This window comes from Acipenser ruthenus, chromosome 19, assembly GCF_902713425.1.
Source record: "Acipenser ruthenus chromosome 19, fAciRut3.2 maternal haplotype, whole genome shotgun sequence".
Classification (NCBI taxonomy): Eukaryota; Metazoa; Chordata; class Actinopteri; order Acipenseriformes; family Acipenseridae; genus Acipenser; species Acipenser ruthenus.
The window spans coordinates 861,029-886,272 of NC_081207.1; the positions used below are offsets into that span (position 1 = coordinate 861,029).

The 25,244-nt window shown below is 40.2% G+C and overlaps 3 protein-coding genes across 10 annotated transcripts in view; 2 read left to right on the forward strand and 1 right to left on the reverse strand.

Moving 5' to 3' along the window:
• Positions 1-2,710, reverse strand: part of LOC117424640 (cytoplasmic phosphatidylinositol transfer protein 1-like) — a 49,221-nt gene extending 46,511 nt beyond the window's left edge. Inside the window, exon 1 of the mRNA XM_034041220.3 lies at positions 1,900-2,710. Coding sequence (XP_033897111.3) covers positions 1,900-1,947 — 48 coding nt within the window. The 5' untranslated portion in view covers positions 1,948-2,710. The remainder of the gene's footprint in view (positions 1-1,899) is intronic.
• A 2,424-nt stretch (positions 2,711-5,134) lies between these two features.
• Positions 5,135-12,148, forward strand: LOC117424638 (26S proteasome non-ATPase regulatory subunit 12). Its single transcript, XM_034041219.3, has 11 exons — positions 5,135-5,401; positions 6,359-6,418; positions 6,528-6,656; positions 6,937-7,044; positions 7,423-7,527; positions 8,569-8,718; positions 9,436-9,570; positions 10,056-10,168; positions 10,446-10,620; positions 11,038-11,115; positions 11,418-12,148. The coding sequence occupies exons 1-11, from the start codon at positions 5,297-5,299 to the stop codon at positions 11,625-11,627; spliced, it is 1,368 nt and encodes a 455-aa protein (XP_033897110.1). The 5' UTR covers positions 5,135-5,296; the 3' UTR covers positions 11,628-12,148.
• Positions 12,149-14,457: 2,309 nt separating this feature from the next.
• LOC117424633 (probable helicase with zinc finger domain) overlaps positions 14,458-25,244 on the forward strand; it is a 40,589-nt gene continuing 29,802 nt past the window's right edge. For 4 of the 8 annotated variants that reach the window (XM_034041206.3, XM_058992270.1, XM_058992271.1 and 1 more), the window contains exons 1-12: positions 14,458-14,584; positions 16,842-17,066; positions 17,517-17,553; positions 18,009-18,133; positions 19,720-19,776; positions 20,110-20,227; positions 20,730-20,805; positions 21,196-21,394; positions 21,755-21,862; positions 22,527-22,824; positions 23,293-23,560; positions 24,433-24,766. In XM_034041206.3, the coding sequence (XP_033897097.3) occupies positions 16,860-17,066; positions 17,517-17,553; positions 18,009-18,133; positions 19,720-19,776; positions 20,110-20,227; positions 20,730-20,805; positions 21,196-21,394; positions 21,755-21,862; positions 22,527-22,824; positions 23,293-23,560; positions 24,433-24,766 (1,827 nt within the window). In that variant the 5' untranslated portion in view covers positions 14,458-14,584; positions 16,842-16,859. The other 4 variants (XM_058992269.1, XM_034041212.3, XM_058992266.1 and 1 more) reach the window with 3 other exon arrangements.

Sequence of the window (25,244 nt, forward strand, 5' to 3'; positions counted from 1 at the left end):
TGCTGGTGCTGGTGTGATTATAGACTTCCTCCTTCAACACTGAGGACAGCATTTCATGTCTGATTCCCTGTCCTCTTAACAGGCTGCGGCTGATTCAGCGATTTCTCATTTGAAACAGTAAACGGCCATTGATCTTTCTGGCTGAGAAAAATGAAATGGCAGTGTTCTCTATTGATCTCTAATGGCTCCAGTGAAAAGATGAGAACAAGTCTGGCGATGAAGTACGCTACACAGCTGCAATGCACAGTATTACTGGGGGTCTCCTTATATATATATATATATATATATATATATATATATATATATATATATATATATATATATATATATATATATATACACGTGGGAGATTTCATTCTCTATACTGTGCACTGCACACAGAAAGAGTTAAGCCATCAGCCCAGTGCTGGGTTATCACCATTAAACCAAACTGCTGCACTGTAGTGAATCTGGCCCAACATATACAGTATTGAAGAACTTAACAATGAAAATTCAATTCACTTCACAAAGGCACAGGGTGTAATTGCTGTTTCCTTTCTTTTATGAAAAACAGGTATTGCCTGAGGACATCTGGCACCTTTAAGTGTGTGTGTGTGTATATATATATATGTATGTGTGTGTGTGTGTGTGTTTTATTCACATCAGAAGTGTGATAAATGTGTCTTCATAACCAGCCTGCATTTCACATTGCAAGACAGCCTCAACCCCAGAAGGAAGTGCAAGGGTGGCTTTCCCGTAATTCTCTGTTTCTCTTGCAGGAATCCTTCGGTACGCAGTTACATAGAGAGAACTTAACAGTGTTTGGGAGGAACTCTCATGAAAGACACAATAGTTGGTGCAACACACAAACAGCAATAGTATATTTTACAGTGAAACATTACAGGACTACAACCTCCAGCTGAAAATACAAATTCCATAAGAGCTCAAAGTATAACACATGCTAGTACCTAATGTGCATTGACACATGCATGTAACCACTGCTTCAATTTAAATAAAAACGACACAACTTAGCAGCCTTTTTTTTTATAAAATACAGCCATTTTTGGTTCAGATTTGAACTTGTGTGAATAGAGGGTATGCTTCACTATTGGACAAAAAATGCATTCATTCCATAAAAACAACAACTTTGTAAGCGTGTGGATCTCTTACTTCCACAAGTTTGTACAGCGCTGTGCATCCCTTGTCTTACCTTCTGATAAATCGTCAAAACAAACGCTAGTGCGCTATTTACGAGGAAGTTTCCACAGCGCCACCTGGCGGTCCACGGTAGAATGTACACTCTGCATTGACATATCCGTGTACTTGACAGCGCAAACAAAGAGAAACCATTTATAACGTACAACGGTACTAACAGGAAAAAAAACGACAATTCCTTGACTAACCCCGAATGAACATGCTCTCCGCGGTCATAGTCAATATGACCTGCCATACTCTGCCATACTCTGTTTCACCTCTCATATTTAATACGCATATGTGATACTCTGAATATCACATATGCGTATTAAATATGAGAGGTGAAACACCACGAGTAAACATGAACTCGAACAAATTCGAATAATATATTAAAAAAGGTAGCACTTGTACAGCAAGAATAACATACAGTAATGTTAAACACATTTGTTTTTTTAAAACACCAAAACTGAAAAATGTATGCAAGTTTGGAAGGTTTATTTATGTAACCTACAGTCAATGTGTTAAATTGATATCGCTATTATCACAGTTATCTGAGCGCTGGAAACCCAGTTCAGTATTTAAACGTAAAAATAAACTCATATCTGCTTACCATTAAATGCGTAAATATATATATATATACACACACCATTCCATTAAACACATACTACTACTACTACTACTACTACTACTAATAATAATAGTAATAAGAATATACTTTCGACTTACCTCTTCCACTGTCAGTGGCATACAGATTCTATACTCCTTTAGCAGCATATTCCTTGGATTACTTTTAAATTCCTCGCAGTCAGCAAAAACAATGTATAACAGAAGCTATGTGCAGTGTAAATCTACGTGTAGACGTGTTGCTAGATGTGTGTGTGTATTGTCCAAGCTCCGGTCACTGGATAAGCGACGCACTCATCAATTCAGACAGCAGCGAGCGCTGGCCATGCATCAAACCACGATCAACAACAATAGTGACCCAGCGGTAAAGAAAAACGTTCCTCTGCGTTTCTGCAAGTTCAGATCATGTGCATTTTACAGTGTAAGCCCACTTCCGGAAATTATAAAAAAGGAATGTAGAAAATGCCAGGCAGTGCTACACACAAACCCTAAAAAACGATTCAAAGACAGTGCAGAGAAGTGTCACTGAAGAGGCATGTCTTATTAAAACAATGACATCAATTGAAACAAACGGAACTCAAGATACGCCTTCCGCAAAATGCGTGTGAAAGCTTGCGTTAAATAGAAAGGCAATGTGTCGGGGTATTAAATAGAGAAAGGCAATGTGTCGGGATAGAGATGTGTCGGAACACTTGAAGTAGAGACGTGATGCTTCGTTTCTCCTCTTCCTTATCTCTACAATCCCGAGCTTGCGATAAGACCCGCTGTCCTCTTTCTAAACCTCTCGTTTTACACGCTCGGCACTGCAGTTGTCCTCACGCTGATGCCCATGCAGATCTAAAGCTATACAATGCATCGGGGGTTAGAGTTAGCAGTGAGCGCGTCTGCTTCTCAAACGACTCCTCTACTGCTGTCTGATCTCATCACACTGAAGGAGGCGCGCTGTGGCCAATAGCGCGTCTCCCTGCGAAGAATGTGGAGAATTTAAATAAAACGCCCTACACTACACACAGCTACTAACGCATCAACAAAAACTAGCATGTTACTACTACTATTATTATTATTATTATTATTATTATTATTATTATTATTATTATTATTATTATTATTATTATTAGTGTAGGTGTGCCATGATGACTCTTGGAGCTCTGTACGGCTTGAATTAGATTACGTCTGCGGTGCGGATAATCTAAAAGCATAACAGAAGAGGGGCGAGTCTGGTTGATCAGGGCGACTGGATTCTAAGGGAGAATTTCACGGAAAGACTTGGACAGAGTCAAACCCTGCAGGACACTTTCTGCAAATGCGTATATAAGTAATTCAGGTGTCCATATGATATATTTTGCAAACGTGTAAAAGTGTGCAGCGTTGTGTGGTTATCTATCTGCCTGACCCGTTCTGTGTGAGGCAGGAGCCGAGCTGGAGGCAAGAACAGCCGGTACGGCACGTGCACGGAGAGGGGGATCTCTGCAGCCTGGATCCCTGCAGCTCCAGTGTGGTGTATGGAGAACTGTAATAATATGTTATAATGCACACAGTGATCTGCATATTACCATATCATCTGACATTCCCATTGCAATCGTGTATTACAGTCATGTGTATTTAAATAATAATCTTCATCAACAGTTTCAAAATGTCCCTTGTATGAACAAGACAGGATCTCGAATAATAATGGTGCACCCGGCGCGACACTGGAAGTGAGCTGCAGCGCAGTGATTGGTAGGGGGCGACATTATTCCAGCAGCCTCTTAATCGCTGCTACTTGGTTGCAAGGGGAATTATAACACTGCAACTGAACGTGGAATTTCATTTAGGAGAGTACACCTTTACAAACACCATGGTCAACTTGATGAAAGCATGCTGTTAATGTGTAATAAGTCCAGGAAACTATAACATTAACAACATTTGTGTGCATTATTTTTTTACTTATACAACAAAAAAGCACTTAGCGTCAAAGTAAAGAAGACACAGAACTGCTATTTCATGATGTGTGTATTATTACATAAACATAGGAAATGAGTCGAATTCAGCCATAATCTTCGAGCCAAAATGATTCACTACAGGACAACGCATTGGGATAAACGCAGTCTTTGTGTTTAAGCCCAATTAGAAACGTCACACAAATGTCAAACAAACTGTATGAACTGACATCACGCATGCGACTGTGTTGTCAATGTAATAAATCGTATGCTAACTGCACTTCATACAATGCACTTGTATGTGCATCTCAAACCTAAAGGGTTTCACAAATAACTACACGTGGTTTCTGACTACCGGTGGCACACGCACGTCAAATGTTCCTACTTTGCGTACTGCGCATGCCCTGACTATTTTTCCCTTGCATTGCGCCAGCCCAGATTTTTTTCCCCTTGCAGACTGAGGACGCCCACCAAAAACAAATACCCGTCTTTGGATATGAAACACGTGTTCTGTTTGCTTGCACGGTATTCCACGTGCAGCTCACTGGTTTTATTATATTGAATGCAGACACCTGCTGTTAACGGACTTTCATGTTCTACAGAGGGAGTTACATTTTTTTTTTAAATACAAAATGCACCTACCCTGATGGCAGTTTATTTTACACTTTAGCGCAGCGTTTTCTCACAACTATAATATAAGTAACCTCAAGTACACATTTGTAAAATTGTTTTACAAAAGTAGCATACTTATTGTTAATTACAGTACATTATATTACAGTATTTTAGTTACAGCCTGAAATAAAATGTTGGTACAGGTAGCAGATGTTGACAGATATGACGCTTATACATGTCATATTTTGCTACTGGTAGCAAATTTTGACGAAATAGCAAAAATATGACGTTACAGTACATAAACGTAGATTCCATATGGAAAATGATTGATTTTGGTAAAGAACACAATAATTCAATATATAGTTGTGTACCCCCGGTATTTACATTGAATGCAAAACAGAATTTTACAAACTCAGAGAACTTTGCAGAATGCACATCAATGGGGAAGGCGTGAAATGCTTTTAAAAACAGCTGTAAGTACGATTGTTTTTGTTTACCTCAGAAATAACACAATACCCCAAATCAAATATCTCTTTATAACTACATATAAGAAAAAAAAAAAAAACAAAGTTGAAAAACAGAGTACGTTACAACTCCCGAGGGTCTGGTATGGCTCAGACACAACAGTGATGGCAAAAAGATATTTCTGAACATAGCCGTTTTACTGGGCGGTGTGCAACTAATGTCTAATATTTAATCTCTTTTCCGTTTTATGTTTTATAAAAATCTACCGAAGTCACTTTTGCTGTTTGTGAAACTGCCTGTCTGCATGAAACCGGGTCCTGAACGGGTCCTTACGGGATTTAGACGGCTTTTCTGATTGCCTACTCATTGGTCCCGCTGGTTTCCGGTTAGCGAGACAGCAGCTCACAGAAGCGGAGTGGACTGGGAGCGCGGGTATACCGAGTCCCAGTTTGTGGAAGTCTGACGGCTTGTTTTTGTCCCAGGTCCCAGACTAACGCTTGATAATGGCCGATGGGTTGGAATGCGCGGACGGGAAGATTGTGAAAATGGAGGTGGATTACAGCTCCACCGTGGAGCAACGCATCCCCGAGTGCGAGAAGATGGCAAAAGTGAGTTGAATGAAAAGAGGATTGCTGCTTTTCTTTTTTTTTTTTCTCTTCCGCAGCCAGGGCTGAGTCATGCTGGTTAACGTAGGCCTTGACACTGACAGCCACACAGTGAGGAGATTTTTTTGGACGTTCAGTTTTTTTTTTTTTTGTTCTTTATTTATTACGAATCTTTGGATAACGTTAGCCACATGGAGACTTCTAATGATAAAACGAGACGTTCATTTTCACATGTAATTCATTCATTGTCAGCATGAAAAAATCACATATACGTAGTCTAAGTAAGATACCTGAATTGTTTACGCTTGGGTTTCTTAATTATTATTATTATTATTATTATTATTATTATTATTAGTTTATTTAGCAGACGCCTCTATCCGAAGCGACTTACAGAGACTAGGGTGTGTGAACTATGCATCAGCTGCAGAGTCACTTACAATTACGTCTCACCCGAAAGACGGAGCACAAGGAGGTTAAGTGACTTGCTCAGTGTCACACAATGAGTCAGTGGCTGAGGTGGGATTTGAACCGGGGACCTCCTGGTTATAAGACCTTTTCTTTAACCACTGGACCACACAGCCTCCTATTAACCAGTGCGATGTGTTCTATGTGGCACCCGAATCGACCTCCAAACTACAATATAAAATGTACTTATTTCCACAAACAAAGCTTGTGTTTGTGATAATCTGTATTATCTTATCTACGCTATAACAACACAGCGGTAAACTGTCATATGAAGAGTAGTTGTCAACAAGGGCTGCTGTCTCGGAGAAATGACTTTGTCATACCTGTCCGATTTGGAGCAGGAATGGAAATATGAAGTATTAAGCTTGTTACTGTAGTCTACGCTGATAACGGAAATTATACAGGAGAAGACTGGTTGTTCAAGTAAGGGAACTGAAATGTGAATTTTAGTATCCTAACGTTTCTAATTATAATTACTCAACTTTTCTATTTCAGGAAGGAAAACTTCAAGAAGCCGTTGAAAAACTTTTGAACTTGGAAAAGCAGACCAGAACGGTATGTTTTATTTCCTTGTGTGAATTTCAGTTCTAGAGAAGTATAAGAAGAGATGTATTCTGTTTTAATACGGTTCATTTTCTCATGTCTTCTCTCTCATGTCAAACAGGCCTCAGACATGGTCTCCACCTCCAAGATTCTGGTTGCTATAGTGCAGATGTGCTATGAAGCCAAAGACTGGGACGCTCTGAATGAGAATGTAATGCTGCTGTCGAAGAGGAGAAGCCAGCTGAAGCAGGTCCGTGCCGGCTGGCTGGCCAGCTGTGGTGGTCACTTTCACTGTAACATCGTCTGTAAAGATCCCAATAATGACTGCCCATTAATGTCCACACAGTATTCTTTGGTTTTATGTATTCACTAGTACTGTAATAGACCCACAGCATGTTGTAGCCAGGCGCATTCTGTTTGTGTGGGGTCGGAGGGCTGACAGCATGATGTTCGATGTCACCTTGCTCTGCTCGGCTGCACTAAATGTACTGAACATGTCTTATTTATTGGTTCTTTTTCTATTTCTAAAGGCTGTTGCCAAGATGGTCCAGGAGTGCTACACCTATGTGGAGAAGGCAACAGACCTGCCAATCAAGCTGCGATTCATTGACACGCTGCGCACTGTCACAGCAGGGAAGGTCCGTGTTGTTGCTGGTTGGGACAGCTTCTTTTTCCTCAGTAGTGCAACCTGAACATTTGTGGCTGCGTCACTGTTCATGGTTTACTGTCTGGTAAGAACGGGTGACATGAGACGCAGGCTGAACTGGAATATTGTATTTGGGTCTGTGCAGCCATTGCCCTATATAGACATCCCAGCATCTGCACTGTGCTTTGCCAAAGATGTGGGCATGACCGACCTCCACAGGTTTCCAGCAGTCCTTGTGTGTGACCTGTTCAGATATGCAGAGTGTGATACGGTTTATTAGGTTTTTTAATAACCTCTTTGATCACATTGCTGTCTGCTGTCTTTGAAAGAGCTGGCGGCGTCATGTTTCCTGTGCTTCGTTCTCCCTCAGATCTATGTAGAAATCGAGCGTGCCCGGCTGACAAAGACCCTGGCGAACATCAAGGAGCAGAGTGGAGAAGTGAAGGAGGCAGCTGCTATCCTGCAGGAGCTGCAGGTAACGCACGGGCTGGGAGTGGGATGTGCTCATTCATATTCTGTATCGTTTAAAGTAGCTGTTTTTAAACCATTATGTCCAAGAACATGCTGTACCTACATTATATATCAAAAAATCTTGTTTAAAACCATGTGGCTGCAGCAATGGCCCAGTTGTCAGTTTTATCAGTTGTAGTCCAAATAAATGGCTTACCTGCCATACACACTCCCCAGTGTGTATATATACCGTATTCCTTCGAATTTAAGACACACTTTTTAAACCAATTTTAAACCTGCATCTTAAAAGTTTACTACAAACGGCGAGCGCTAGCCCTACTAAAAGAGACGTCCCGCTCCAGGAAGCTACTCTACGAAACCCTCTCTATACTACTAACCTAGTGCTGTTGCTCCCGAAGTCCCGCCACCTGACGGTCCTGGCTGGACAGAACTTTCACAGGTTCTGTCTGGCAGTTAAAAGGTTCCGTAGTAGTTATCCTGCTTTCGCTCAGCGCCCGCCTGTGTCGCTCTGGCCATGCAGTAGAACTCTTAAACAGGCACGACCCCCGGCCAATCAGTATCTCCCGATCATCTGGGCTCCGGGCAAGCCTTCCTGTTTACCACAGCAGCAGCACGGCTGAACCAGCAGCAGGGTCCTCCCTGTCACAAAGCGTCATTATCTTCCTGAGGAATTGGAAGAGAAGCTTTTACAATTTCAGCATTTCGTTATTAGGCTCAGTTCTAATCAGATCCCCATATTTTTCAAATTGCCAAGCAATAGCACAGTTCACAAAAAGGGAGAAAAACATGTGAATAATCACAACTGGAAATGAGAATGAGTATAACTGTAACGCTCTGTGACAGCAGACGACTGCAAACTGCCTCCATGTCATTTTCTTATGTGAGTAATTGAAGTAGTATCTTCATAAATCCATTTTTTTTTTTTTTTTCCTCAAGTTGAGGGTGGGAAATTTGGGCTGCATCTTAAATTTGAAGGAATACGGTGTATATATATTTCTGAGAACTGCAAAGGAGCGGTTTGTGAATAATATTCTTGTTGATCTAGGTTGAGACCTACGGTTCAATGGAGAAGAAGGAAAAGACAGAGTTCATCTTGGAACAGATGAGGCTGTGTGTGGCTGTGAAGGATTATATCCGGACTCAGATCATCAGCAAGAAAATCAACACCAAGTTCTTCCAGGAGGAGGGCACAGAGGTAACAGCGCTGCCTAAAACCCTGTTGCAGGGCAGCTGTAAACATGTGAGGAAGGTGGTCACAGGGTGGTCCTCTGGACAGCTGACATCTGCTGGGGGAGGCCCAGGACTGAATGGCAGGGGTTTGTGTTTCATGATCCCTTGTGGTTCAGTTTTTGGTCCCTGTCTGTGCTATGCCTGACAGTAATCTGTGTTTGCAATCCCCTCCGTTCATGGGTTCTAAACATCCTCATACCATTTCTGTTTGAATTAAAAAACAATGTTCATGTGTGCACAGAAATGGTGTTCAAAGCAGGGATTGTGAAATAAAGATTGTTTCACACCAAGCCTATTCATTTCCTCGAAGCTGCAGGGTTTGTAGCCTAGCTTCTAAGCGGGAAGATGAGACCTCTTTAATTTTAGGGATGTCTGCAGGGGTGTACTCTGGTAACTCTGCTTTCCACACACAAGCATTTCATGAACATGCTGTAGATGTTAAATCCAGCTTCATCTGACTTGCTCTGTGATGCACCAGGCATCTTTCATGTTAAATCTGTCGTGTTGATTTGGATTAAAATGATTGGACACCTTAAAGCACACCTGTGGTGGGAGCAGGACTGCATTACCGGTATTTGACAGTAGCACCTGTACGGTATATATTTCTGTTAAATTAATTAAACATGTTTTAATTGAAGAACTGAATACAGCATTGAGGAACTTGTATGTTTTTTGTTTTTAGGAGCTGAAGCTTAAATATTACAATTTAATGATTCAAGTGGATCAGCATGAGGGATCCTACCTCTCGATCTGCAAGCACTACCGTGCGATCTACGACACCCCCTGCATCCAAGAAGACAGTGCCAAATGGCAGCAGGTAAAACCTCCTGTCTCTGCACACTACCAATACCCTAGCCTTGCCTCAAAGCACTGAACCTTCTCAACTTCCCTTGAATGGAATAACAAGAAGAAATATATATATATATAAAAACATGAATCACTAGTGGTTTTGAAAACTCAAGAGGAAGACACTGAGACATGCTTGTCTCATTGAACTGCTCATTTGTTTCATCTTTTGTGCACATGCTTATTAAGGGGGCTTGACACAAAAGGGCTTTGAATGCAAAATGAGCCTTAAAAATGCTTCCAAACCAGGCTCTGTTACAATAATGCAGCACATTCCTGCAATGTCACTGCTTTTGCTAAGCGAGCTTAGATTATTTGAACCAAAGCTGAATGAACTCATTCATTAAAACAATGGTTGTATGTAATAAACGTCTGTTTTGTCTGCACATTGTTGTATGTGTGTATATACGGGCTGTAGTGGTTATGTGGAAGTAACCGTTAGCTGGTTCATTCCAGGCTCTGAAGAGTGTTGTTCTGTATGTGATCCTGGCTCCCTACGACAATGAGCAGTCAGATCTGGTCCACAGGATAAACGCAGACAAAAAACTGGAAGACATTCCGAAGTACAAGTAAGTATAAAGCCACATTTTCATTTTTGGAACAGCTTACTGCAAAACTGCTTACTGTACTTAATTCACAGCTCTTTATTAATAATTCACAGTGGTGACCAGGACTGTGGATTACAACTAATTGACAACCGAATAATGCACTTAGACTTGTCACAAAACTATCCAAAAAAATAGTCGATGGACTGCACGTTTCCTCATTTTTGGTCTGGATAGATTTCCACTCATGCTCTCTCTGCTGTGGTATATTTGCACCAATGCTTTGCCCGTCCTTCCCCAGGGAGCTCCTGAAGCAGTTCACCACCATGGAGCTGATGCGCTGGGCGGCCCTGGTGGAGGACTATGGGAAGGAGCTGAGAGAGGGTTCTCCAGACAGCCCGGCGACGGACGTGTTTGATAACACAGAGGAGGGGGAGAAGAGATGGAAGGACCTGAAGAACAGGGTTGTGGAGCATGTGAGTGAAGCACTGACTGTGTTAAACACTGCTGCGGCCAGGCAGTAGATATGCTGTCAGGTGTCATGGAAGTGGGGTTCTCACTCTGAAGCAGGACTTTGATAGGGACATTAAAAATGCTTTAACGGGTTGCAGAGTCAAAGATAGAAATAATATGTTGTGTAAAGAAGTGTCAGATTCTGCTCTTAATAAAATTATTTCAATGTTTGCTGCTTGATTACTATATAGCACTAGTTAGAGGTGTGTGTGTGTCTGTCTATCTATATCTATCTATCTATCTATCTATCTATCTATCTATCTATCTATCTATATATTTGAGCTAAAATATATATATATATATATATATATATATATATATATATATATATATATATATTCACTCCACATCAATGCTAATACATCTTTTTGTTTTTTCAGAATATAAGAATAATGGCAAAGTATTACACGCGGATTACAATGAAGAGAATGGCTGGGCTTCTTGATCTTTCTGTTGATGTAAGTATTCATTTACATTTTAGCACACTTTTGTTTTGTGTACCTGGCATTTATATAGCCACTGGTGGGCAGCCATTAGTTAACATGTTTCCCCACAAACCATCTATGTGATTAAGATTCGGAAGCATTCAGAAACGGTGCTTCACAGACAGTTGTCATTCTTCCCACAAACGAATATGATACACACCTAACTATTATGAATGGCGTTCCTTTCAAATAAACGCATGCTTTTAGTGGTGTGCCTTTGCATGACACGAATAACAAGTGTAGTTGAGAAGTCATATCTCGTGTCTTTATTGCAGGAGTCCGAGGAGTTCCTCTCAAGCCTGGTAGTAAGTAAGACCATCTATTCAAAAGTCGACCGCATGGCTGGAATCATCAACTTCCAGAGGCCAAAGGACCCCAACGACATTCTCAACGACTGGTCCCATAAACTCAATTCACTGATGGCACTCGTTAACAAAACCACACACCTCATCGCCAAAGAGGAAATGATCCACAACCTGCAGTAGAGGACTTTGTGAGTGTGTGCGGGGTGCCTTTTGAACGGGGCGCGGCAAACAGAAAGATCGTCCGAAAGCCCCCTCCGCACAGTGTTGGCTTTGTAAAAATGTCACCTGATCCAGGTTTAATTAACCTCTTAGGATGGATTTAAACTTGTGTAATAATAATAATGTTCAAGGGCATTTCTAAATGGATCAGTTGTTGGGGAGGGGGGAATACCTTGTTATATCATTCTTATTTAATATCTGTTTGCATTGATAATACCATCCAGCATACCCAAGTTATTCCATTGTAGAGCAGCCATCGAATCGGAAGGACGGCTCCTGTTGTGAGAATCCCAGTCCTTCCATCTTATTCTTTTGTTTTCTATACCTCATGCATGTATGCTTGTTCTTATGATGTTGGTTACTGATGGGGCATCATTTCCTACCATATTCTCACAGCTTTTACATGCAGGTGTTACAATAAGGGATGTAGAGAGTTGAATACAAACTGGTCAATCTGTGCTATATTAAAATATTGCTATAAACTGCTGACTTCTGTGTTTATTTTTGTTCATTTAGATGAATAGGCGTTATGTGTTAGAACGAATAATAATAAACACCATGCATATCTTCCACAATGTGAATCACTCAACCTTAAACTCTGATGCAAATCTTCCATGGTGTCCACATGTTTGTAATTGCCAGAAGGGTCTTAAAGGGTCTAATTAAATCCATGTTTCGCATTAAAAACAAATCCTTTGTCTTGAGCAAAACCGCATTATGCATCCGGTCTTTTGTAGCTTTCGAAGACACAGCACACATGAATCTAGAGATGCTGATGTCTGGAGCACAAGAAGGGCAGGCAGCTGCAACGGGGCTCCCTGACCTCTGGTATAACCCTGACAGGACACACTCAAGGGGTAGCTATGGGAGGCAGAATCCTCCCAGTGACACATGCATTTCAAACCCCATCGCAGTCGCTGTCTCAATGCTGGTCCCATCGCTGCTTTTAAAAATCTTTTTTAAAATGAATATATGGAAATGTCCTCTTTTTGACAGCAGCATCGGATTCTGGAGTCAGATGGTTATTTATGAGATGTTCCACTGTGTTAGCGGTAGTCAGACACCTAAGGTGATCCCATCTATTCTCACAAAGACACACTCTTTATTGTGCTGCACTGTACTATGGAGATTTCATGGAAGCAGCATTTTAGAATAAGATTAAACCCTGCGTGACTCTGTCCAGTGCACAGTAAAGTGTATAAAGTGTTCATAACAGGATGTCTGTACTGTATGTTTCTCTTCCAATTAATTCATAAGTCGTGCTTTTGTTCAGTGCTCTGGATTTATCCAATGTTGCCTTTGGAAAATATAAAAGAACTATACTGTGAACAAAGTCTGTTTTCAGACTCAAAGGTATACATGTTCATTTACTATAAAACAGACCATGACTGTGGGACAGTGCTTGATTATGGTATGGGAATGAGCATTTTACAAATAATGACAGCAAGTACATTTGCTGTTATTAAAAACGGTCTATCAGCTGCAGAACAGGTTGACTTGTGGGAAATTTTAATTTGTGAAAGCAAGAATAACCTGACAGCTGTTGATGTAATGATAGCGTCCTACTTTTAAACAGTCTTGTAAAAACATGCCAGCGAAATGTTTCAAGGCTGGTCCCCTTGAGTAAAGTTGGGGTTCCCTGTTATGGACTGTGAAAACATTTTCAATAAACACAATGCTATGTACAGTACCCAACTGGGTGTGCTGCTATGAAGGGAACAAATCATACAGCCGCCTTATTAAACATTGAGCTGCTTTGTGAAATATAAAAAAATCTTTAATAAATTATTAAAACTAAGAGGTATACATGCAAATTGCAACCACCGTGCCAGCGTGTCACTTCCCAAGATTGCACAATTTGTCCTACAGTAAGGCTTTTATTATCTGGAAATGCAGTCTTTAGGACTATTCAATTATGTTTGTATCGTATGTGCACACCAGTACTCGTTATTTCTGCTGATTTCAACCTGCAAAGAATTGTGGATATGTAGACTGTTTTTTCAGAGCAGCAATACAGTAGGGCTAACACCTACTGCAGGTACAGCTATATTGTTATAAGATTGCATTTCACCAGTCTTACATTGTGCATTCCCTGTAGCAATGGTAAGCTCCCGAAGGGCTAATTCTCTTTACAATTCGATCACAAGGGCTTTGTGGATACATAGTTGTATGATACTGTATTTTTTATACATCATATATGGAAAATGCTACACTTTAAATGTAATATTCTAATTACCATTAATGTGCACATTTGCATGTCTGTAAAAGGCAGTGGGGGGAAAAAAAAAGATGTTTATAATGGGAGTTACATTAGTTTCAAAATAAAACTCGTCAGATTCAGCTTAGTACTCAATGCTACACAAATGATGCAGCCCACCAGAATGTCTTCTGTTTGTTTACCACTACAACAGTGTAGTTAAAAATATTTACAATACAAGGTGTTATATATATATATATATATATATATATATATATATATATATATATATATATATATGTATGATTTCCATTACACGAGAGTAGATGTTAAAACTATATATATTGTTTGCAAAAACGATACCGTATTTTCTAACGCTCTTTACTGAATGAATGTTATTAAACAGTGGAGTACAGCAAGTGTACTGAGTGTTTTATTAATAGATATGATGGTGCACATTTTTTTGTACTGTTTTTCTGTCATTTAAAAACGAATAGGCCTACTATTACCGTTCTGTTTCCATTTGAAATTGTTGAGAATGTAACTGCATGGAAGTAACAGCTAAAAAACTAACAAACCGCTGCGCATTTCTGTTTTTTCCGAGTCCATTGCCTGAACATCACCATGCAGCTTCCAGGAAGCGGAGTTCACAGCTTTCTTCCCACAATGCTTTGGGGGAGGCTGACAAGTGGATCCAAGATGGCGTAGAAAGTAAAGCTAGGTAAGTGTAGACTGCCCATTTTTCAGCTCTGTTTTTGCAGCGTTTCGCCCCCGGAAAGCTGGGAACCCGCTCCGTTTCGGAAACAAGGGGAAAATAAAAAGAAAAAGTAAGCAGGGTATGCAGTAGGCCGCCCGAGAGACCCCGCTGCAGCCGATAATGCTGGAAATAAATAAACTGTGAAGCGGAGGCCTGCACCGGCGCTCGCCTGCGTCTGTGGCACTCGGGAGGCCCCTGCTTTTGGGGCTGTTTACATCAGCAACCCGAAGCGCTCAGTTTGCAAATAACACGCTATGCTGTAAACACCGAATAGCTGCGATGTGATATGTTTTGCATCGCTTATGAATGTGCGCTTTGATCTGGATAAACTCCTCGCAGTCGTAAATACTAGCGGTAACTGGTTGCGTCTGAAAATGCACACATACTTCTAGACAGCGAGAGTGCTTGTTGTCAATACCAAAGTTTGAAAAAATCGCGTGTTTTTTTTTTTTTTTTTTTTTGTGGGGCCTAGACTTAGTTTGCAAAAGAAAGCGCGTAGGTCATACTGTTTTTAGACTAGTTATATATCGAGATATACATCATGGACACACGTATTTATAATTAAGTGGCCCTGATTCCAAAGATAGTCGCTGCTGCTGATGATGATGCTGCTGTTTTTACTTGCTCACTCTCCCGATGTCCTTTTTAGGTACGCTCGCATTCAGTTATTTAATGGTGAAAATAAATAATTAAACGCATACATTGGCATCGAAACGGTTAACCTACAAATATAAAAAAACTATAGTCAATTAAACGCACTTTGGACTGGGCCATTTGCTCTACAAATCCATTGTTCCCGGTAAAGCATTTTGCAGCGGATCATAGTTACGCTTCCATTCTTTGATAAAGTTTCAAAAGCATAAAGAACTTCCTTCAAAAGGAGGAAGTTCTTTCTGGGGATGATGAAACATATTTTACTTTTATTAACCACACGCAATCCCAGGATACTGTGCAAATGATTTGGTTTTGTGAAGGTCAGGTTAGTATGTAAACAGACAAAAAAATGTACACTGTATATATGCCATTTGCTTTATGCTATATAAACTATACAAATGAGATGCAACAGCACTATATTTGCGCAGACACAAAGTAATAAATAGCCCACATCAAGGTTTATCAAAATATATATTCAAGAGTGTTTTGGATGATTTTATTTTTTGGGAACAGACACAAATTGAGATTTGCTTTGAGAAATTATGAAGGCCACATGGTGTGCACAGTTTTTAAGCAGCATTTCTCCAGTCCTACTGTGTAATGCCCTACATCTTACAAAACAGGAAATAAGACTCCTGTTGCACAGCAGTTTCACCCATTCCGGGTTTTATTACTAGCTGGATTAGCCACAGTGTGCATGTAACACTAAATTTTATTAAACTTGTAGTAGAACCAGGAATGCATCAACTGCTCTGGAATGTCTTGTTTCCATCCCTGCAATGGATTAAACTCTTTGGTGCTAATTTAATGCTATGAAAATGATACTTGTCCTTGTGTTGGGTTTAAATTGAGAGGAATGAAGAAAGCTGTTGAGTTGTTCTGGGTGTGGCATGACCAAAAAAAGTGAAAAGGCATTTTGGGAAAATGCAGTTGTAAAAATATAAATAACAGTAAACACAACATTTAAAAAGGGTTTCCTGGCACCAGCCTCTTTCACCCATTACCATTCAGAAAGTCTGTGACACTTTCTTTGTATTGACAATCTAATAATTTGCAAAGGAAAGTATGCAGAGATATTTTGGGAATTATTCAAAGTCTAAATAAAAGGGAATGTAATCCGATTTTGGTTTGGCGAGTACAAGAAAGGACTGTATTGTGGTGCTTAAGTGAAGGCTGATGTTTTTTCTAAACTTTTGTTTATTCGGGTTGAATTGTGAAGATTTCATGGATATGAATTTAAAATTAACTCTGCTGCTGTGTTGAAGAAGATACAGCATGAATATGGATTTGAGGGATTTTGTCCTAGTTCAGAGAATTACACTTCATAGATTTTAGATATTGAAGTCTTTTTTTTTTTTTTGTGATGAACTTTTTTCCTGAAATGGAAAGCCTTGCGTGTCTGCTATGGAGGTATCTTTCAGGCTGTTCTTAGCCCATATGAAGAGAATAATCCTGTTGGCATCAGTTAAGACCATTTTACCCAATACTTGTGATTGAGGTGTTCTAGTTTACAAGTATAAAAATTGTTTAATGTTTGAAAAATGTTTCTTTCCTCTTCCCCCCTAAGAATTTCTGTCCCTAAGTCATGGCAGACAGGAGGCCAGAGAAGTCATGTGAACAAGCATGTGAATCGTTGCGAAGGCAGGAGTACGAGGCGGTGGTGAAGCACTGCACGAAGGCACTGCTCTCCCTCAGCCACTGCCCCCCCAGTCCCAGCGCAGTGTCCCAGCAGGGCAGTGACTTCATCAGGAACAGGATCCTGCTCTACAGAATCGCAGCGCTTTTGCAACTTGTAAGCCTGGATTTATTTTTGTGATGCTTAAAAAAAAAAAGAAAGCCTAATTTTTATATTTGCGTAATTTCAAAAGCAAACTATAAAAAGCGAAGTCATTTCAACAAAATACCTTTTTCCATGCTGGATATCTACTGGTACCTTATTGTCTATGCTTCTTATAGCTCTACCTCAGCCTTGAAGTGTAAATGACTTCACTTTTATATTTGCAGCCGTTCCCAATGGTCCAGCGTGCAGTTGCTCAAAGTATTCATAGTACTTTATCACAGTAGATAACCAAAGGGTCTGTAGAGCGGTCAGAAAGTGGACGCCATCTAGTGCACAGCCGAGGATGATCAGCTTTCTGGCAGTGCACAGCAGCCAAGCTAGACAGCACCAGTTCTGCAAACTCTTTGCTGAAAATATAGTTGATGTCGAGTAATTTGACTATATGTATATTTTATTTAACAGAAAAACTATGATCAAGCAGATGAAGATTGTAAGCATGGTAAGTCTAGACCTTTTTACTACTTCTAAGTTTGATAGAATTGTTGCCATAGAATTAATGAATTACACTTGCTGCTAATGAAATAAGTATGTAGATCTTACTTGTTCTGCACTTGCGTTTTTTTTTTAACGCTGTTATAAAAAGGACACCAGGTTCAGCAAACAAAGCACAGCAGCAACACTCTTCCTAAATTGAGAGCACTGAGCATCAAACAGTATATTCTGTAGTCCAGCTGTCTAATTAAAGGACATTGATTTGAGTTTTGTTTTCATTATGCTGGTCTGAAGTTATTTTGCTACTGTCGATAAATATCTTCTGTAATACAATATGATGCCTTTGATCTGTATCCTACATGAAAAATAAACAAAGATATTAATGAAATTGCATCCATCTCGGATTTTGCAAAAGCTGGTGTTTGTATCTAATGTCCTCTCTGTGATTACCTGCCTTCCTAGTGTTGGCAGAGGAGCTGGCCAGGGGGGAAGGCATGCTCCCAGCAGTGCTTCGCTGCATGCTCATGGAAGGAAGTCTCCAAGAAGTATCCAGTATTTTATCCAGGTCGCTTTTGGGGGAACCTTTGGTAAGTTTTATTTATGTGTAATTGTATGCAAACGTGCATATATACTTTTTTATTTTTTCGTAATAAGATTTTTGGTGTTTTCCAACAGCATTGTAAGCATGAGTGGGTATTCCATTCATATATATTAGTCATATGAATATGTGAAACTGAAGTTCCAGCAGTCTGTCAGATTCCTGGAAAATGTCCTTTTGGTAGCACATGGGGCCCACTTTGATGCACAGAGGTTTTGCTTATTCTTGGGAGGCTCTGGAGGCCACAAGAGGAAATCAAGCAGGAAGAACAGGAACAGTGAAGCACTGAGGGATCTTGAGAGGAGACAGTTAGAGAGGGGGGAACATTACAACATGAATCCCTCGTCTGACACAACCATGCCGTGACCTCAAATCCACAGTGAAATACACTGATGTACATAATTTACATGAGCTTTTCATTCTCTCAGACACAGATAAACAATCACTTTACAGGGATGGAAATAAGACACCTATTGCATTGCAGTTTCACCCATTTCAGGTTTTACTACGAGCTCGATTAGCCCCAGTGTGTATAGGTATTGTGCTCAGGTGTATCTTATTTAACTCATAATGAAACCAGGAATGGCTCAAACTATTGTGCAATGGGAGTCTTATTTCCATCCTTGCTTTATAAGTCTGTATGCGTTGCCTTCTGGCTTTAACTGTTAGGTGTTCTTATATAGAGTACCTATACGGTATATTTAAATGGCTTGATCAACATTAAATGCCTACAAATCTTATGACTACTGCTTTATAAACTTTTATTTACTGATAGTATTTGTAAACGGAGGTAGTTTATAGATTGGTTGTTTAATAGAAAATGTATAACCCAATACAAAGAAGGCTTTATAACCATGTAGACACCAATCGATTGCCATCAGCTTCAACAGCTATTAAAAAGCATTCCTAGGGATTAACAAAAGAAACATTTAGCTGATTGATTTTTAAAGAGAAAATGAAGTGCGAGATTCCTGAGATTTAAGAGGACACGCAATCGGTAATGGGCATTGATAATGAAATAAGCAGATTGATTTATTTATTTTTCTTCTCTCGGGTGAGGGAGGAATGTGCCCAAAATGAATTGTATTGCAGTATTGATGGCAGCTTCCCATTGCATTTCTGTAATTGGTAATTGGAAGCACTTGCTGTGCCATTGTCTATGATTTACTCTGCGTCTCAGTAAGCCACAGGCTGATGGAAAGTTTGTGAGGCAACAATAGAAATACTAAAAGAAACTTAAGTTCAGTGATTGCATTAAATATATGTATACCCTGGTTTGCACAAATAAAGGGGTATATTTTACAGGCAAAGGAGCATGCATTTTAACAACATTAAAAGCGGTTTTAAATGTAATTCAAGAGATACACTTTTAACCTGTTATGTAAATATAATGAATACAAAATAAACAATTATTTTTTAATGTATATTTCTTTTTCTCAATTGCTATACAGTTAGTAGCAGTGAGCAGCCACTGCTAACAGATTCAAACTCCTTATAGAACAGAGTCTTGCAGCCTGTGTTCCGGGGCTGCTTGTAATCATTCTGAGCGGAATGTGTTTGTTTGTGTCTCTTCAGAATGGGATGGTGACGAAGGATCTGACCAGGCTGAAAATGCTGCTGTCTGAAATAGAAGTAAGTATATACAGGGTTAGTACGTTTGTACCAGCGTTACATGCAGTACCATCTGTTACCCAGAGGGAATAGACGCCCAGCTAAATCCCTTGCTCTTGTTCATTTTAATACCACTTTATTTCTCCAGGAATTGGGACAGGATATCCATGAGAAATGAGGTGTAATCTCTTGTTATCTTCAGTTGAAAACTGAGGGGGGCGTAGAAAGTTCATCCGTTTACACATAGGAATCGTATGCTGTGTGTTAGTTCTAGTGTTTGTTTGTATTTATGAGCCTGGATTCGGTAATGTAATTGAGCACTTTACTTTATTAAAACATGTTTTGTTCTTGCAGACAGCAAGCAGCACAATGGCCTCGGGTTATGTGGATGATAATGAGGAAGGTATGTTGATTGCCAGATGTTTTCGTTCTCCTCTGCAAACAAATAAGCTACTAAATGTCACGCTAACAGGTTTGTGAAATGTACCTCAATGATTCCATGGTATCAGTCTGTCTAACACAGTGTAGCTTCTTGTGGGACGTAATATAATCTTCATTTTAAAAGGCACAGTTGAACACTTTCCGATTAGACCAATGCCATTTAGTGACCAAACAGTGATTAAATAAACGAAAAATAAAGGGCTCAGTTTACCATACAGTGCAATACCAAGTAACTGGACTAATGGTGGGTGTAAGCAGTCTGGATAATTGAGCCACACCCTGAAAGCAAGTGGCACGGATTACAAGGTGTGAAAACCATTAAACACTCAATAGTGCTTAATTGAGAAATACTCAAATTCAATGACAGACGTTTTGTCTAGAAGTCTTTTAAAGACACTGACAATGTTAAGTTTCTTTTACTATTTAAGATCTGAGAACTACTGCAAGTGTGTTGCTTTGCCTGCTTTTGAAGCACAACGCTGTGTGAAACCTGTATTATGCACGGCATTGATTGATTTATTTTTTCCTGAAAGACGTCCAGGAGGGCTGGCAGTTTCGCCCTCCTCCGCGGGGAGTCACCAGCAGCGAGGAGTACACGCTCTGTAAAAGGTAACCAGGAGGAATTTTGCAACACCTGAACGAAATCTAGATCTAGATAGTCTTGTCCGAACACATTTTATTACTCCCTTGCTGTTTTGCTGTTTGACTTTGTGAAAGGCCCTTTATTCACTACAGCATAGCACATATAGAAATGTACGGTTATATACAGTACTAACCAGATTGTATAATTATGATATAGCAAGACACATTGTATGTTTGCTGTGCAAGAGCAGCATGATTCACTGTTGCCCTGAGATGCATTTGGCCTTCATGTCTTTCTTTTTTGTTTTCGTGTTTGTTGAGCGATTCAGACTGCAGTTACAGATTTGTAGTTTCGCATTTCCTTTATGGCATTATATTTTTCATGCACGTCACTATTGCTGTCTGCCTTGGCCTCAGGTATTTGGAACAGGGCATTTGCAGATACGGGGCTCGGTGTACGTCTGCACATTCTCAGGAAGAGCTCACGGAATGGCAGAAGAGATACGCCTCCCGCCTCATAAGCTTGAAACAGCAGCAAGAGAGCACGCAGTCCGCTGGGAGCTACATGGAAGCCCTCATTGAGAAATGGATGAACTCCTTATCACCAGAGAAAGTGGTATGCAGATTTAATTGAAGAATAAATACAATAAATGAAGTGCATGTGACGAATGAACCCGCAGCAATCTGGGTCCTTTAGTTTCACTAGCATTATCTGATAACGGTGATAGCGACTAAAACAATAACACTGTACAGGGATCCCTGCTGATGATAATGTCCCAGGCGAGTGAAACTCGTTCATAACTGTACGCCGAATAAGTTAGTGCAGTGATGATTAATTGTCATTACAATCCAGTGGTAATAGGTTCCAAAGTAAGAATCTGTCATCTAGAACCAGACTTTGTTTTTAGCGACTTAAGGTAGTAGGTGCTTTTCTGAATTCTTACTAGATGTGCATTTTTGACCATCCCCCTTAAAGCTTAGTGATTATTTGGACGGGGTGAGTGTGGAGCACAGTCCTGGTCTGTCGGTCACAGTCACCACCAAGAAATCCTCCCAGTCCTGGACCTTCTCACTCTTCTGTAAGGTAGGAACATGCTTTTTAACATTCTAATGAACCTTTAGTGGCTGTGTGGTCCAGTGGTTAAAGAAAAGGGCTTATAACCAGGAGGTCCCCGGTTCAAATCCCACCTCAGCCACTGACTCATTGTGTGACCCTGAACAAGTCACTTAACCTCCTTGTGCTCTGTCTTTCGGGTGAGACGTAATTGTAAGTGACTCTGCAGCTGATGCATAGTTCACAAACCCTAGTCTCTGTAAGTCGCCTTGGATAAAGGCGTCTGCTCAATAAACAAATATAAATAGTGGCATCGCTTTACACAGCTGCCCATGTGGTCTGTACTTTTAATGTAAATTCAGATGCACATGTAGCTATACTTTTCCAATATGGGGTGTCATACATTTTTAAAGCAGATAACTTGGAAATTTAAAATTTGCTAGATCAGTTTTCTTTTGCAGGGTTCTGAAACTACTTGAACTACACATTAATATGTAACAGTTACATAAATAAACATGTTTCTGTACCGGGATTCATTGATAAATAAACTCTATTGAAACAGTTCCCCAGAGCAATATTTTAAGTGTTTTGGAGATTAGACGTTTATCTGCTTTCGTCTGAGGTTGATGGTATGAAAACTGGAATATAATTAGTAAAGTGAGTATATAAATCTCCACTTGTGTTTTTGTTTAAGCCTGCAAGAATGCTGTATAGAATGGCTCTCCTGTACGATGCCCACCGACCCCATTTTTCCATCGGTGTTGTTTCTGCTGGAGACGGTGCTAACCAGATCGTGCAGGAAGTACCAGACAACTGCCAGGAGTGGGTCGGAGGCAACATTGCGCAGAATGGACTGGACCATTGTGTTTATGAAGTAGTCGTCCGGTTTAGCACAGAGATCTTTGGGACCTTCCGGCAGACTATAGTCTTTGACTTTGGCTTCGAGCCTGTGCTGATGCAGAGAATTATGGTTGATGCTGCTTCAATAGAAGGTGAGATCGTTCATCAGAATGTACAATAAAATGTTTTTATATAGCGCCATACCAGAGCGCTGTACAAAGTGAAAAACAAAACCAGTGAGCTCGTATGTACAAAGCAATTCAGTTATATAAAAGCACATTAAAAGAAATATGCTTTCAGTGTAGACTTAAAATAATCCAACTTAAGAGTTCTGCATTTTCTGATCTCAAGGAGCATATAGGAATATACAGGGCTAGCAATTCTTGGGGATAGGATGGCTCTAATCCATGACGGACCTTATAAGTTTGTCTTAATTATGAATACGTACGCTGTTAACCATGCCTTCAAAATAAACAGAAGTGTGGAAAGTATAAATATAAACTTAACAGGAATTAAAGTGTGTTTTATGATCCTCAGTCAAAGCTGTGCACTAAAGCATCAAAGCAATTAGTTAAAGTATTGACATCCTTTTTTTTTTTTTTTTTTTGTATTTATTTTAGATCTTGAACATTTGATGCAAGCAAGGCAGCAGCTGCTCATCACTGCGAAACGCTGGGATTCTTCCTGCAAGACTATCGTGGAGTTTGAGCCCAATGAAACTGCTGACCTGGAGCGCAGCCTCCTGAGCCGATACCAGATCCCTCTGTCTGCTGACCAGCTCTTCACCCAGTCTGTGCTGGATAAGAGCCTGACCAAGGAGAACTACCAAGCCCGTCTGCACGACCTGCTCTACATCGAGGAGATTGCGCAGTACAAGGAAGTCAGCAAGTAAGCTGCTGTTCTGCGCAACACGCTAAACAGGGCTGCCCAGCGGGTGCTGCTTAAGCCATGGCTGGCTCGCTGGGCTCCAAACTGTCTCTTGATTTAGAGGTTAAAAGATCCTGCCGGGACAGTGGTGGTCAAAAGTCCATAATATAGCATTAAATTAGACCCCTATAAATGCTGGGAGGACTAGGTCAAAGTCACCAGAACATTTTGATTAGGGTGTTTTATATTAGCCTTCTATTGTCTGTATGAAATGATGACGGAGATCTGGGGTTGTTGTGAGAAATGGGTATGTTGTGACATTTCCTTTGAATGAGCAGTTTCTTGGTTTGCCACTGGATGGCACGTTTGGTTCTTCCTCCTTATCTGTGTGTTTTATGTTTCACTGATTGACATGGTGTTTTTTGAAGATTTAAATAATGCATGTCGTAATGGGGCACCAGGGAGTTGGCATAGATTTGAAATTTTGCAGTTTCTCTGCTGATTCATTACCTGCTGCTTATGTTTTTATAAAAAAAAAAAAAAAAAAAAAAAGTTGAGGCACACTCAGACTTGTTATACCAGACAAGATTTAGTACATTAACCCAAAAGAAACTTTTATGTTTTCATCTAGTATCCATGTATAAATATATAATAACTCTTGGATATCATGATTTATATTAAGGCAGTTTCCCACGTTATTAAGGTGGCATTCAATGTGTTTGCTTTAGTACAGTCCACCCACCTTCTGGAGCTGACCTTTCAGCTGCAGTACTTACTTTGAATCCGAACTGTCCGGGCCCTTTATAGTGTAGAGGTGGTGGTTGCCTTGTATTATGCGCTTCACGATTCTTTATAAAACCACTAACGGATGTTCTCTTTTTTTTTTCCTGCAGGTTCAACATTAAGGTGAATTTGCAGCTTGTGGCAAGCTTCATGCTGACGGGTGTCTCAGGAGGAGCCAAGTACGCCCAGAATGGACAGCTGTTTGGTCGCTTCAAGCTCACGGAGACGCTTTCTGAAGATACTTTGGCTGGCCGATTGGTAATGACCAAAGTCAACTCTGTTTTGTTACTGCCGCTCACTAAAGAAAAATCGGCACAGGCGCCAGGAACCAAAGAGAAGGTTTATGAAGCTGCGATTGAGGACAAAACAAAGGACTTCATCTTCCTCCGAGTGTGTAAGGACTGCTGTGAGGAGCTGAAGCTGCGTCCGGACCGGGAGCTGCAGGTAACGAGATGACTCTGCAGAGCTGTGCTCGGGGTCCTTGTTTAAAACACCCGTCTGAGTCTGTGTGGAGCGTTCAGTAGGGAACCACCTTGTCCAGGGATAGAAATAAGACTCCCATTGCACAGTTGGATCCATACCGAGGTTTACTATGACTTTAATAAGATGTACTTGAGCTTGTTGCCTATATACTGTGGCTAATCAAGCTCGTAGTAAAACCTGGAATAGGTGAAACTGCTGTGCAATGTCAGTTTTATTTCTGTCTCTTGTCTCGTCATTTTCTGAAGTGTCTTTCCCTTTTCCTGTGAAATATGTGAAAAGAATGTGCTTAAAATAGCATAGCATCTTGTGGACCATATCTGGGTAATTTTATTTTTTTATTAATGTATTTAATAAAAATGTGGCAGTAATTTCGGGGTGAATATGTCACTTGCTTAATGTAGAAAAACAAAATAACAATGAGTCGCTGATATAAAATATT

What these genes read in the sequence shown, in the direction of transcription:
- LOC117424638 (XM_034041219.3), top strand. Translation starts at nt 5,297, where the DNA reads ATGGCCGATGGGTTGGAATGCGCGGACGGGAAGATTGTGAAAATGGAG. An exon ending in AGTGCGAGAAGATGGCAAAA is followed by an intron (nt 5,402 to 6,358) that starts GTGAGTTGAATG and finishes TTTCTATTTCAG; the next exon opens with GAAGGAAAACTTCAAGAAGC. An exon ending in TCCAGGAGGAGGGCACAGAG is followed by an intron (nt 8,719 to 9,435) that starts GTAACAGCGCTG and finishes TTTTGTTTTTAG; the next exon opens with GAGCTGAAGCTTAAATATTA.